The sequence below is a fragment of the Anguilla anguilla genome, chromosome 1 (genome assembly GCF_013347855.1).
Source record: "Anguilla anguilla isolate fAngAng1 chromosome 1, fAngAng1.pri, whole genome shotgun sequence".
NCBI lineage: Eukaryota > Metazoa > Chordata > Actinopteri > Anguilliformes > Anguillidae > Anguilla > Anguilla anguilla.
In genome coordinates, this window is record NC_049201.1 from 22,337,081 (window position 1) to 22,352,114 (window position 15,034).

General features: G+C 41.1%; 2 protein-coding genes and 1 long non-coding RNA gene across 3 annotated transcripts; all 3 read right to left on the bottom strand.

The window, feature by feature from the left end:
- Positions 1–2,754: 2,754 nt before the first annotated feature.
- sptssa (serine palmitoyltransferase, small subunit A) lies at positions 2,755–9,339 on the bottom strand. The gene is made up of 2 exons (XM_035434136.1): positions 9,143–9,339; positions 2,755–3,497 (listed from the first exon to the last, which is right to left on the bottom strand). Exons 1-2 carry the CDS (start codon positions 9,243–9,245, stop codon positions 3,394–3,396), a joined length of 207 nt encoding a protein of 68 aa, XP_035290027.1. The 5' UTR covers positions 9,246–9,339; the 3' UTR covers positions 2,755–3,393.
- Positions 4,628–9,136, bottom strand: LOC118236088. Its single transcript, XR_004766991.1, has 2 exons — positions 8,999–9,136; positions 4,628–8,561 (listed from the first exon to the last, which is right to left on the bottom strand). It is a non-coding gene; the product is annotated as an uncharacterized LOC118236088 (long non-coding RNA).
- Positions 9,340–9,712: 373 nt separating the features above from the next.
- eapp (e2f-associated phosphoprotein) lies at positions 9,713–14,923 on the bottom strand. Its single transcript, XM_035434121.1, has 6 exons — positions 14,624–14,923; positions 13,734–13,918; positions 12,980–13,090; positions 12,095–12,209; positions 11,077–11,202; positions 9,713–10,404 (listed from the first exon to the last, which is right to left on the bottom strand). The coding sequence occupies exons 1-6, from the start codon at positions 14,692–14,694 to the stop codon at positions 10,113–10,115; spliced, it is 900 nt and encodes a 299-aa protein (XP_035290012.1). The 5' UTR covers positions 14,695–14,923; the 3' UTR covers positions 9,713–10,112.
- Between the last annotated feature and the right edge of the window lie 111 nt (positions 14,924–15,034).

The window sequence follows — 15,034 nt, forward strand, 5'->3', positions numbered from 1 at the left end:
AAACTGCGTGTGTTTTTTTGCCAAGTGACATGGTCAACTTTGGCAAAATGTTCAAGCACACAGTGATCAGGGAAACAACCGCAGAAAGGTGCTTTGTTACGCAGTGTTCAGTGAGTTCTGCGAATTCGCATTACAGGAATCCTTCTGAGAAGGGTACGTGAAGTCCACCCACCGGTTCTGCTATTTGGCAAGTCCTCATCCGGCCCCCGCCTGGCTCGTCCCCAGCGCGCTCTTGCTGAATCACGCAGCAACGCACAGCAAGAACATGTCTCAGCTACACTCCAGCGTTTGGAATCTTGAGAGAGAACACAGGGAACTCACAAGATTCAAACAATGGGCACTTCCTCTTCACTGCGCTGTCACTGCCCCATGACAGCCCTCCTTAAGATACCACAGAAATGTATGAGGTTACTACGCCCTTGAGGGGAAGGGAACAGGGGCATTAGCTTCTTTGCTAAGGGACAAACCGGCAAAGATTTTCCATTAGTGACAATGCACGTGCGCGCACACAAATTACAAGCTTTCATGGTTTTCACCTTTTGCGTTGCGTGCTCCCATCATAAGACATTGTCAGAGATATTAATTTTTATATATAGCCCTACCGGAGTTAGCCTTTATGTGCCTGACTGGATTACACTGGTCATAAACAAAATCTGCCTGCAGGCATTAATGTCTTCTTCACAAAGTATGCCGGGCCTGGTTCCGCCTCACATATCAGCAGAAGCTTTCACAGACTTAATATCCGCTCAGTTGGGATTGTCCATAGCATATGGTGGCTGTCAGCACATCTCAATGGGAAGTTAGCACAACTGGCATAGTGCATAGCGTGCAATGGCTGTACGTAGATAGGGATCTCATTGGGACAGCCATAGCCAGAGGATATGTACCATAGAAAGGACATCCTGGTCACTCGCATTGTGTTGGGTTAACAACCAGCATCACCACAGAGAGTACAACCGTCCACAAGCCAGTGCCGACAAGCAGGGTGGACTACCTAAATATACCTACAATGTAAATTTAGCCACTGTTTCCAGTTCCTGGGCTCCACCTACTGTAGGTTGGTGTTCTCTTACAGTAACACCCTGTACCATGTTGCATCCTTAAGGTTAAAACTGAAGGGTTGTGTAAAAAAATAGAGCAGGAGACACTGCAGTGGCAACCAGGAACCAGATTTAGTTTGAATCATCATAGGGACAATAACAAATAACATTGCTGGTACAATACAGTTGTAATATTTTCATCAATAATATTACTCATTGAACAAGGTGCATTTGTACATTAATGATGTAGGCTACATCTAGGCTGAGAGAACAATCTCAACAAAGTGAGTGTTGACCCAACAATATCCCAACAACTAAAAGCAATAAAGGACATACAAGGCAGTATGTGCAAAGACCTTATATATTTGTCTAGGTTAATAATTCACACAAGGCTTTCACGGTTGAAATTAAACAACTTAGGCAAGCTACAATTAAGGAACTGATGAAAACCTTTAGTTACAATTAAACGGAGAAAGCGCTGGTAATGTGGGGGAAGAAGGTAGTTTCAATGCAAAATTTCCAAATATGGCTGCTCTGACATACTCTCAAGAGGAAACAAACAATGGATTCTGTGTTACTAAGAGAATAGTCTAGGAGCTCCAAGCATTCTTTCTTCAGACTATTCACAAAATGAAAAGATGCCAGAGAGATAGGCTCCCTTCATACTGCCAGTCAGAAAATAATCTTAAAGGTAAATCTTTTTTTTTTTTTTTTGGTGTTACTTGTGTTGGGAATGTTTATGAAATATATTTCAAATATATTAATTAATGGATACCATCTAGCAGGCCTCTTTATATTCATGAATTGTCCAAGCAGAAAAAAAAAAATCAGATTTGATATTAATACACTGACTGTTGCTTTTCCAAATAGTGTCTAAAGCCTATTTTACTTTCATTTGCAGAAAAGGTAGGTTCAGCCCTGCCTATTATAACATGTTCTAATTTTCTTAAAATAATATATGTATAAATCCAAATGTTTCACTGTGTTTGGCGTGCAAAATTTGTGTATGTGCAAGATCAAACGTTAGAAATGGCCTTGTGCCAACACAGGTGTTGTATTGTTTAAGACATTTCTACGGTACAAGGAAGGAAATTAGTGCTTAAGGCCCAAAGTAGAGGCTTCAATTGTTTTGTGGGTCATTTGGATGAAAGCCATTCCAGTAAAATGACAAGTTTCCGTTCGTCCCACGAGATGTGGTTTAATTAAAGTGCAGTGCACTCAGAAATTACTAAGAAGTGGAGGAGGGTGACTACGGTAATTTAACAAAAGTTAAATTAGTACATTTACTCACACATATTTTTGCTTTATTCAGATAACTGAGAAAAGATGACAGGTCAGGAGGAGGTCGAGGTGGAGGCCTGAGAGTTTACCGCCCTACAAACAGAGCCGCACGTCTTTTGAAACAAGAGTGACGCTTATTTTTGTAAAACTGCTTCCGGGTTCACCTAAATTTGAACTGACCTGTGTTAAGAGCGCAACTTCTGATGAAGTTCTGAGGAAGACCTACGGGATGAAATGTTAACAGTCACATGGTTAAGTAAAATTTAACCTTTAACCATACTTTAGTGTAAATACGCAGGTTTTCATTCTGCATCTCATGTTTGGACTCTGTACCTGATTCCAAGAAACTTCCAGAGTGCATTATTCTTTTACAATAACAGAAGGCCTATTTACATGCATAAAACAAAATAACTGTCAACAAGACCAAAAATAATGAAGTATCGTTTTAATAAACATAAGTTCCACAATAATGTAACACCTGAGACTTTCTACACATCTTACAAACAATATTTAGTACTTTTTTAAAACACAAAAATATGTTTTAGTCTGATTATATCAAAGCTCTTGATGCTATTGAAAAGTACAAAAGCAATTCTTCCAAAACTTGGTTCTTCCTGACTGTGGTCAACCCCAATGTTGCCAAAAAACAAAAAAAACAATAGCTCTTCCCAGGCAAACAGTTACTACAAAACTTTACACACATATATGTATACATATATATACACATTAGTGAGAAAATATTTAGCAGCTGGAAAACCACAACTGCAGGAGACAGTTAATTTGTAAAAAGGTAAATCTAACACAGACATCTGTACTTCGAGTCAAGGAGGAAACAAAAAAAGTGAAGTTGCTGGGCAACCACAACTCCAGATAAAATGGAATGAAATCCTTAGCGTTGCTTCCCTCCCTCTCCCCAGAGATTCTCTGTTCTTTCTTCCCATCCAACCCGCCTGCATTCATGTCAGAGGAGCACAGAAAATACAGTCCTTGAACACTCAAAATAATAAAATGCTCTTCGTGTCCACCAGGGGGCAGCCATGGACACGTCCTGGTAAAGGTGCTTCCGGCTTGGTCACTGGATCACTTCGAAGTAGTGCAATATGGCCATGATGTGCTGAGGCATGAACACATAGCCCGTGTACACTGCCATGCCAGCCACTGAGATCAGCAGGGAATCTGAGGGTGCACATTAAAGAAACCAACTGGTGAAATGGGATCAAGGCTCTCGATGGGTCTCCCAGGCGGTGGGACATGGTTTGTCACATGACCACTTGGTCATGTGATGATATTTTACCGTGCCAATGACCAAACTTGACATAACAGAGTCCTGTATTACGTTGTGAACCGGAGCCATCCTCGCATACCAAATGGTCGCCATACCGAACATCTAAATCAGGGCAGGCCCAGTAATGGCCTTTAACCAGGTTAGTCTCTTGAGATTCACAATCTCTTTTTCAAGAGAGACCTGGCCAAAAACTCAGCCAAAATACCTATTACAGACAATGACACACACAAAAAACCCATACTTTGAAACGTAAAAAGGAGAAATCCTGGTAATAAAATCATACTACAAACAAAAAGTGCAATTACAGTCCCCAATTGTGCTGAACTCCAGGTCTCTAGCTTTGAAATCAGATCAAGTAATGAGCTCATGTAATTTGAAACATTTTTGGAGATCCTTCCAAGAAGCAGGAGCAGAGAACTCTCTACGGACCTTTGGCACAGTTAATGAAACACAATCCGGTGAGCGTAAACAGTAGTTATTGTTATTTTGAAGAATGATGTGTATGCACAGATCAGAAGGAAGTTGTCTCAATATGGCTTTATAAATGCAAATGTACCAATGAGTAAATATCCAGCTAGCTAGGGTAAGCCAAACAACTTTCTTATAGACACCGCAATGCTGAGTGATGCTTTAGAATCTGAGATAAATTTTAACGGTAAACCGTATCAAGTTACTGCAGTGAACAGGCGGGGGAAACCATGTACATTATATAATGTATCCATAATCGAATAGAGAAATGTGGCAGAAAAGAGTTGAGATTTGAGGAACGAGATGTGTTATTATTAAAATCATAATTTTGCAGTCAGTCAAAAAGTCTCAGTGATATAAACACCTACACAAGCTTCAACTATTCTTTGAACATAATAGTTGCTGAAACGCAGGGTCATAGTCCAGACTATCCACATGCAAACAGCCTCCAAGAGTAATTCAGTTTTGTTTGTTTTTTCTGCCTACACTTCACATTCAGGAAATGTTTATTACACAGCACTGAACACAACTGCACACTACATTTTTAGCAGCCTTTTTGTTTTTGTTCCATGTCCAAATTTTGCAGAGTCACCGCTGTGCCATCTGCATCTGCCCATGTACCAACTATCATTTTCTACAGGCCGCACTGTACAAACACTGGGTGCTAACCAAAAGGGACAGCTGGTATCCTCTGGGAGCCTGATATTTTATTGAGGGAAATTAATACAGCACTCACCCAAAGAACCTGTGCTTACTTAATCGCATCCTTTTCATCGTAGGACAAAGCAAACTGCATTATGGCACTGTGCACTACTAACCTAATCTTGGACATCACTGAGAGCACCAAACCCAAACAAAGGCATTATAGACTAGAGCAGTGCTTCCCAAGCTCGTACTGTGTACGCTGGTTTCCGTTCCAACCGCAATCGCAATCCCAGAATTTCAACAAGCTGTTAATTTTTCTTATGTGCTTTTCATGTTTAGGGGGATTATTTACCCTCTTAAGCCTCCTTATGTTAGAAATAGCTACGCATGCGATGAGGAATGAATGTATCAGTTGTATGTTTCTATGTTTAGAAATGTATTTAGTGCAGGTTATACAGTAAAACATCTGGTGTTAATTCAACTCAAAAGTTTACACCAGTCCAGTCTGACAATAGTGGACTCGTATAAACTCTGTAAGAGTTGATTTAATGGTGAACATTTCACAGTGCGTAAATAAGAGAAAATGAGTGAAGGTCCAACAGCAGCCTGCCGAAATATAACCTGTGATAAACAAGTGGCAAACGAGCGAGCATCTGTCTGAAAACACTTTGAATCTGCCAATAAGTAGATGAGCAAAAACGACAGAGAATCACCAGCCATTTCTGCCACTGACCCATTAATTTTACTCCCAGCAGATCGCTTGTGACTTGATTAAGGCCTAATTTATACTTCTTCACACAACGCTTTCAACAAGCGTCGCTTGTAAAATTTTTAACTAAAAGTGTTGCTCAATACTCTCAATGTCGTGCATTGCTATTTTGTTATTTCAGAGGGAACACAGCCAGAGGGAATGTCATAATTTGGTTTCATTGATTTATGTGAGGTTTTTTTTTCTTCACTTCATTATTTTGGTTTTGAATGGTGTTTATAAACATGGAGATGATAGAGAAACTATCAGAAGTCATAAATTATCATCTGCATAATTCCTCTGACAGACCATTAAGTCGAACATTATAAAGCTCAAACGTCGGCTAACTCACGGCAAGAGATTGGTGAAACTCAAAACATGTCTGCTCAGTAGTGAAAATCCAGGAGGAAAAAACTTTGGGAGGGGGGAGTTTATCGATTGTTCTCCACCCTTAATAACCGATACAGTGATTGCACTCCTACCACTGGCTACAGATTAAAAGTTGCGAGAACATTATACTCAAGTGTGCAGTGCAGTCGCACGTGATGTAACTCTACCAGCCCAGGCGTCTCGAAACTTCTCCAGTGTGATAACAGATAGACCATAGAGTTCAGTGAGAGGGACCCTCTGAAACCCCATGTTAGTGAAGCGGGTTGGTAACACGATGACGTTTCAAGAGACTATATTGGTAGGATTTTCCCCAAAACAGACATGGCCTATCTGCAGAAGCCACCTATTGGTCGGGCGTTATAGAATGTATATAGCTTTTTATTTTTGAGAAGATATCAAGATATCAAGATAATTGGTAACTAGCATTTCCAGCTAGGCTTCTCTTTACAATCTAGTGTATTATGGAGCCAGCATCGTTTTAACCTTGTTATGTGCAACATCTCTCCAAAAAGAGCTTCATTGTAACTACAGAGCCAAATGTTCCACTCATTTTACTGCACAGAAGCAGGCCTTCTGCATTTTTTTTTTACTTCAATATGGAAGCTCTACTATAGTTTATATGCCAAATCCTTGTCAAAGAGCCTATAAATTTAGCATTAATATACTAGACTAAAATAACAAGGAATGCTGGAGAGACATTTACTGCTGAGGTAAACTGCTTTAAGGGGAACTGAGCTGGCAGCCTTGTTAGGTGTGACAGAAACCAGAACAAGCCCAAACAAAGTGAGAGAAACGGAACTGTTTTTACCCGTAAACACTCAATACAAAAGGTGGAGGACCGTTAACCACCGAACAAAGGTTTTCCCAGTAAAGACTCGGTTACAGCCGTCATCTTCGGTTACAGTCTGGGGGAAACTAAGTGGGATGAGCTGTAATGCAACTGAAGCTCAGCAGGGCTTAAGAAACCGATCCTGCTGGGATACACTATTATCTATGTGCCCACATCCCGCTTGTACATCAACCCAACTTACATCAAATGAACAGTCGGTCATATTTCCCACGTAACTGTACTTTACCAGAGAAATGTCTTTCTATAGGACATGCAGTGTTTGGATTTGTTTGGTGGGTCTGTTTGCTCTGCACAAAAAAAAAAGTTTCCTGAACTCCAGCACGATGCACACAGAAAAGCAATACATCTGCACACGTAGTGCAAGCAGCAGAAGGCTATATCAGAAACAGCACCGGAACACAATGTTTTAAAATGGCCTCTATTCTATCATTTAGTAGGCGCTAAATGTGTTGCCGGTCCAATTTAAAGGACCTTCATTATTGTCACTGATCAATGGTGCCATTCACAGCCTTTCATCTTCACTCAAAACTTTTTACATTGCTCTCATGGGTGTAGAGAAGTCCACTATATGGTCATCCAATAAGTATTCCATAGAAAAGGGTGATCAGTATTTGGGGTACAATCTGTGATAACTGATGCCTCTACTCAGCACAACACAACACAACATTACATTAGGGGCAGGGGCATTTAGCCGATGCCTTTCTCCAGAGAAACTTGCACAACTTTGCTTTCTTGCATTTGACATAGTATCCACTTATACAGCAAGATATACACTGAAGCTCACAGTTACATGGCCAGTTCCTGAAGCACTGCTCTACACTGCTGCCCTACAGCGCTCGAGACCGGCCTTTATAACTAAACATCCTGTAAACATGGTCTCTGCATTCAAAGTGATCAAAGCAATAGAGTACATGCACATGAACGGAAGACAAATAGACTATCTTGTCAAAATTCCACATTTACAATTCTCGAATACTCCTGGAGTACTGGAGCATCCATAAGTCAAATGGAGAGGTGAGCACCATATGGGGTACCAATGATTTTCCCTGTGTCCATATACAGGGGGTAGGGGGCAGCATTCCAACTTCAAAACTTAAGCGACATACACAGCAGCATTGCAATACATTTGCTTCATTTCAAATGATGTTTGAAGGGATAAGGAAGACTAGTTCGTGGACATGACTGTGGTAAATCTCAGTGCTAAACAACATGCAGTAAGGTAGAGGGAATTAGTGACAGTTACATTTCTTAAATATCGAAAATGAATAACTTAAAAGGAAGATTTTGTTTAAAAACTTCAGTGAGTCCAAGGTCGAACGGTTAATAGAATCCACGCCAAGCACTCCACATAACAGACTGTTATATGTGTGATCATTTAGGTTGATAGGTTGTCACATAATTCCAGCATAATTCTCATTTATTAATTTAATTGGGATTAAATGAACGTACATCTTGGAAAAAGGGTCCCCAATAATGGAGAATTTCAACACGCTCATTCCTAACTATCGGCGCCTGAATCAAATCGATCGCCACTTTTCGTCACACATCGACCTGTTCCGGTAGCACCTAAGCTCCCGGAAACTGGGTAACTGCATGCTTAGTCTAATTGCCGGTACAAAAAAGTAAAGTCGAGGCCCTGGAATACGGCACGGAGAACCGAAGAACGATTTGACTATATGTCAACGTCAGATGTAGGCTGCTGCAGTAACATTTAGCGTGGCCAGCAATAACTCACTGCTCATGTGACGCCTATTTTTCACCACAGTTAAACTTCAAACCGAAACACAGGAGGTTTTACTTGTTATTCTGTAACATCTCCCCAATTCTTGCGACACTCCATTATCTTGTCACGGACTAGAAAAACGACAAGTGAGAATGAAAAACAAAAATGAATGCGGGTAACAGTTATCACAACGACATTTCTTATGTCTAAGGTAGCATAACGTGCCTTCTGAGTGTCGTCATCAGTGAGATTAGCGATTCAAACATGCATTCGCTACTTTACTGCATGTTTTATAGCTTGTAAAAAACCCAAGGACAATGGGACTTCCTACACCGTAACCTTGTCATTTCTAGTGTCCAGCAACAAAGTATCGATACATAATTGAAAGCGTTTCCCGTGTCGACTATTTAGACTAGTAATTCTTCACATACCTTACCTGTTGCACTCTACAACTCCTCAAAATACGAGGAATACAAGTAATAATAGTTCACAGAACGTACGTGCTAGCTAGAAGAAATTCAAAACGGACCAACTTTTTGCTGTACCCGCCAGTCCTATAATCGAATACCTTTTTCATAAATTAAGCACGGCCCTTCATCCCGGCCTTCAATTTATCTCCGGACATTAGCTAACGTTAGCCATTTTAGCTAACTTGCGTGGCCGTCCAGCATCTTAAGTCGCACCACATTTTTTTTTAAGTATAAAAGGATACTGAACACCGTCCTCTCCCAAGGCTCCAGCATGTACAAAGCTGTGACGAGTAAATATTGGTAATAAAACCAAGATATTTGTTTCCAGGCATCCACGAACGCCATGATGTTCCGATGAGCTTCCCAGGCCCCCTGGCAGGCTCTTCAACTCGAGTTACTGATGTGGAACTGCCTTTCACCCCACCCAGTGACGTAATTTGCGGAACGTCAGCCTGAGACTAATAAATACGAGCGCCCAGCTGTTGTGTAGGTAGGGAGGAGAACTGCAGCATATGATTCATAACCACTTTCTATCTTCCAGTTCTCTCTCTCACTCACATTTCATCAGCGAATTTCCAGAAAAAAGATATTGGTGTATAGTTTACTATGTCCTAAAAGATCGTCGGAATCGTTTTTCAATGACTAAAACGTAATATACATCTTGCAATATGTCTTTAGAATCATGTCATTCTTGCTAGTCTCAGCAGCATATGAATACTTTCCAATTGTTTAAATAAAACGAGTCCAACCCTCCTTTCTATATTGAAATGTGGTCTTTCCGAGGTGTCACTATAATTGACAGATACATTACATGAACAAACAAAAGTTTTAATAACAGGAAACCATTACATTTACATTTCAGGGACTTGTAATGATGCCCAGTAGGTTAGTATATTAGCCCTATGTAACCTTTGATTGCCTGGGAATAGAGCAATTGACTGATTACCTGACAGAAGCAGTCTGAGTACGAGTATATCAAATCAAATCAAATAATGAAAGGAAAAATGATCCACAAAATTGAGCTGCAAATTGTCTTCCTATTTCAGTAAAATCAAATCTCTATATTACAACCTTGTACAAGATGACAATTCAGTCAGTCTGATGAAATTAAAAAGGGCCATCGTAAAAAAAAAAAAAAGGGGAGGAAAAACACGAGCAATAAAACAGTCCTCAAACAGGCAAATAAATGCCGTCCGTTTCTAAATGGCATCTTCAGCTGTGACTTGCAAGGATGTTGAAGAAATGGTACACTTCATCCTTGTCGAACACCGCTACTTCTGTGGAGCACTCGGTGCACTGGACCGGATAGTACGTCTCCTCTGGCTCCGCCTCCACGACCCCTGGCTCCAAGGCGACGGGCTGTGCCTGTGGGCTGCTCTTCATCTTCTTCCTTCGCCTCATCCGCTTTCTGTCAGCGGGTGTTTTGTACCGCAGAACCTCCTCTTTGTTAACTCTGCAGTTCATGACGAACATGGCTCTGTACTGAGTCCTGAACTTCTCATGCCTGGTGACAAACAACAAAGGAGGATAATATGAAAAGGACATTTCCAACTTCTGAGGTTTTCTGAGCTTTCAACTTCTGTTTCCAATTGGCATAGACAGTTTTTGTGTGCAATGAAGGATATTTTATACATTCAGAGAAGTTTCTGACAACCTAATGGCTTTACAATGGCAGATAAAGGGCATTTGGGGTTTGTGGTCAAAAGCATGAAAATACAATTCAAGGAACTCCAAAGCAGCTTGTATAGAGATGTGATTAGTTTAATGTAAATGGGTATGGAAGGGGCATGTATACAATGTGAATAAAGTGTGTATCTGACAACCCACCATTTGGGAACCACTGTATTAAGGCATATTTGGCTGAATTGCTCTAACAGTTCTGGTAAAATCTCTGACCCTTGCTCCAATGCCTGTGAATCTTGGTAACCTACAGAGCCTATGGGCTCCAATTCACAAATTATATGCTTGGCATCCTTTACGTAAAGTGCCTGTCAGACAACTGCATCTTTTCTTACAGCCCTTAAAAGTAAAATAATCCATTTCAAGCAGTTCTGAATACTGAAGTGCATGTGTATGAGCTACACCAAAGCATAACTGCATTTAGTTATTAGCACTATGTAACTGTACCATACCATAGTAGAGTACAATGAGGTAATGTACCAATGGAGCACCTTACCTCTGGCAATCCAGACACAGAGTGGTCATGCATGCGGGGCAGTTAAGGACTGCGTCACTGCTGGGGAGTGCCTCAGTCTTCTCTCTTCTGTTTGCTGAACCAGGCAGTTTCTTCCTGCTTCTGTACCTGAACAGCCCCAAAGGGAACATTACTGACCTACCGCCATAAATAGGCAACATTGTGCTGAAGGGAAAAGGCTCTACTTCGTGCAGCCACGAACTTCAATCGGTCAAATTTATATCAATGGAAGGGCTTTAAAAACGTTTCCAAATTAATCGGTCCCTTTGATTTCCTATGATGTTAGCCATGGGGGAATGTGATCAAATTTCCTTCACTTAAGTGGTTAAAGTGGCAGGCTCGATATCCACATAATTCTGCTCTTAGCTTGAAAGATAATTGTAGCTGCATGGATAGGCAAATTCTAATCATGTTAAATTAAGGAAATGACCTGTGCAACATCATAGGCTTCAACCTAAAACAAAAATAACACACAACAGAATTTGACTGTTAAATGCTTGCAGGGGAATGTAATTGGACACAGACTGGATAGCTCAGTCTCAACAAGAGGGCACAAACACAGATTTGCAGTCATTAACTGCCACAGCCCTTTCAAATTGTAGATGGGGGTGGGGGTTGACACACCTGTGACAATTCTCGGAGGACTGGGGCAAAATGTTACCACAGCAATGTCAGGACAGGAGGGGCTGTATAAAACCCAGTCAGTTTTACAGGTCATATGCTATAAACAGCACATTATAAAACAATGCTTCAGAAAGACTTTGTTCAGTGCTTTGCCACCGCCATTTTGTGTATGTACAGACATGCACTATAAGTTAGCTACATCTGCTAAGCAAGAACAAGAATGATGAAAGTGGACACCAGAAGACAGAACCACCCAAAGCTGAGCCTGTCCTCCCGATGAGGCTGTATGGATGAAACGTAGGCTGCAGGTAAGTGGGCAGCCCTGTGCTAGCTGCAGGTAAAGAATTCTGCTTGGGAAGACCCCAAACACACTCACTCCCTTCTTTTGGCATCCACCCAGGCCTGATCCCTGTCGTCTTCATCGGGGTCGTACAGCAACTCATCGTTTGTGGGGATGCGCCGCTGTTTCCGCCTCCGCCCTTCTGCGTTACCTAGGAACAGTTGACATAAATAAACCTCTGGGCCTTGGAATACTTGATGTATGACATTTCCTTAACCTAACTGAACTCTTAATTAAAAGGAATGAGCTATTGTTTGTGATCTGTTGTCACAAACTATGACCCAAGTAATGCCTACTCTCATTTGTAACCCCAACCTGTGGTTACAGTGCCCTCAGTTAATTTGAGAGATTGTACACTAACACATGTGAAACCCTCTGAAGTCCCTGGAGTCGGCTGCAGCTGCAATGCACAGTGAGGAAGGAGAAACCCGCTAACTGAACGCCATTGACCTACCACGGGGACGCTAAGCCAGTGTGTGCATTATTTGACCCGACAGCAATGAACGCGCCTCGATACCGATTACTTTCAAAAAAGTGTAAGTACATGTTGCCCTGAACTGTTAAAGCTATTGTGATGTATATGTATGGTTTAGCCTGGTGAATAGTTGCAGATTTGCCTCTAGCATAGTACATTTGCCTTGCATGCATTTGCATTTTAAAAAAATAATCCAGCCATTTTTCTCAGGCTTATTTGAGAGCCATATAAATAAACCCCATTTCTCCGTCATTTTAAACCAGTTCTCCTCATCATGTAACTCTAATCCAAGCAGTCACACTTACAAGACAAGTGGCTAGTGAACTGTTGACCTATAACCAGAAGGATGTAGGTTCTTATACCAGGCGGGGCACTGCTGCTGTATTCTCAAGTAAGCATTCTCAAACATACATAATAGCTCATTAAGAAGGGAAGATGAAACTTACCGGGAGTCTCATCTTCATCTGAATCTGTGTCAAAGTAAATGTCGTCGTATTGCTGGGGTTGGACGTTTCCACTTGTGGCTGCTGTTCTGTCAGTTGTCCCAGAGGTCCCCTCTGGTGAAAATAAAGCATAATCTTGTCAAACTCTTTCACAAAGCAACATAGCACTGCATTCAAGACAAAAGCAACCAAACTACACACAGACCATAGCTGAATCCAGATGTCCAAAAACCACCCCCCACCAAAGCTACAAACTACACTCAAATTTAAAAAAATTAAATTAAAAAATACTGGGGGAAAAACTGCACTCCGCCAGTGCTACATCAATTACGTTTGACTCAAATCAGACCAATCAGATCCACCACCGGCACATCACTATTTCTGTTCAGCATAATTTTAATTATAAGCACATTCCTGTAAACTTTTCAGGAAACACAGTTGTAAGCTCACATTGAACACACACACAATGACATTCTAGAAATGTTTTTCATAGTGTCAAAGCAAATATTATTAGAATAAATAGACTGACAAAAATGTATGCACAACAAAATGTCAGCCACATGATTTGTGACAGATTCGTGAAATCAGCATTCTCCTTGTACAGGCAACATCAACAGAGGAGGAGAGTTTTCCTAGGCTTTAAACACAAACACAAAAATACCCACTTTCAGTTGCTCATCAGCATTCTAACTGTGTTTTCCAAGTATTTAAGATCAAGGCCCCCAGCCCCACCCCTACACCAGCACTGTGTATCCACCTGATGAAGCTGGGGTGGACCATTTGCACTCCATGGTCTTCATAGTGGAGCTCAACTCTGCCTCCATCTCTTTCTCAAATTCATCTCCACTGGAAGACTCGCTCTCTCCGGTCAGGTACTCCCGAAGGAGTTTTCTCTTCTGATCTGGAGTTCCATGAAGGAGAACATCCAATTCATCCTCAGAGCTGATGGAGCAAAATCAAAGAAATAGGTATGTTTTACTGAGCGTCCTTGAAGTAGCCCATAGAATAAAAAGACACCCCCACAGGAAACACTGCCCAAGTATTTAAGTAGTTTTGTAGACAGCCCGTAAGTGTATTGATTTATTTGTAGATATTGTTTTTACTACCAGTACAGTGAAAATGGACACTTTGCAGCTAGCTCATTTTCTTACTGATAATTAGTGTGTTTTTTTGTGTAATTTACCCGAATAGAAGGCGCATATGGACAACCCAATACTTTGCTAACCAGTTGTTGCCATCTCAACTACAATCTCAGTTTACGCACTGTTGATAAAGGTGATGATTACACAGCTTGCTAGACGAGTATGACATATTAGCTCACATCACGCACATTTATAAAAACAAGTGCGTTAGTTAGCTAGTATTAGCTAGTTTGGTGACAACTAACAGTTAAGAACTAACCTTTAGTAAACACGACAAACCGGCGTTAGCTATATGGCTATCAACACAGCTAATACGTAACTAGCTAGCCGCCTACGGCCATCTCGCTAGCCTGCAATAATACTTTTCTTTCTTTTTTGGACAGCGCTACGTTTTCGGATACAACACGTTTCATGGGCACGTTAGCTAGCAATAGCAATGGAGATGTAACATACTTGTGTGCGGTGATTGATTGCTAAATTACAATAGACTAGCTAAGGTCTTCACCTGCTCTCCGCTCTCTCTTCATCACTTGGTTCCTCGATTTCATACGAATCATAGTCTTCTTTTCTGTTCATTTGTCTTCCTCTTTCTTCGAAACAAGTACTTTATAATACTATTTTAAGTTATTCAGTTTCTATTCTGTCTATGAACACGTTCTGCTCAGCTAACTTCCTGACATGTACCTTCAGTTAGTTGAGTTAGCTAGCCAGTTTAGTCATTTAGCTAACGCTGCGAGCAAAAACGTTTCGTCAGGAAGTAGGCTACCAAAACATTGGTCCGACACTCAACATCTTTCCCCTGCTCCCCAATTGTTCAAACAGAATGGTTCCGTGCATCCGGTAAATTCTGGGTAAATGACAGCGGACGATTGTGCACAATTATTACGTTGGGAGACATGGCAATATTCAAATCAAA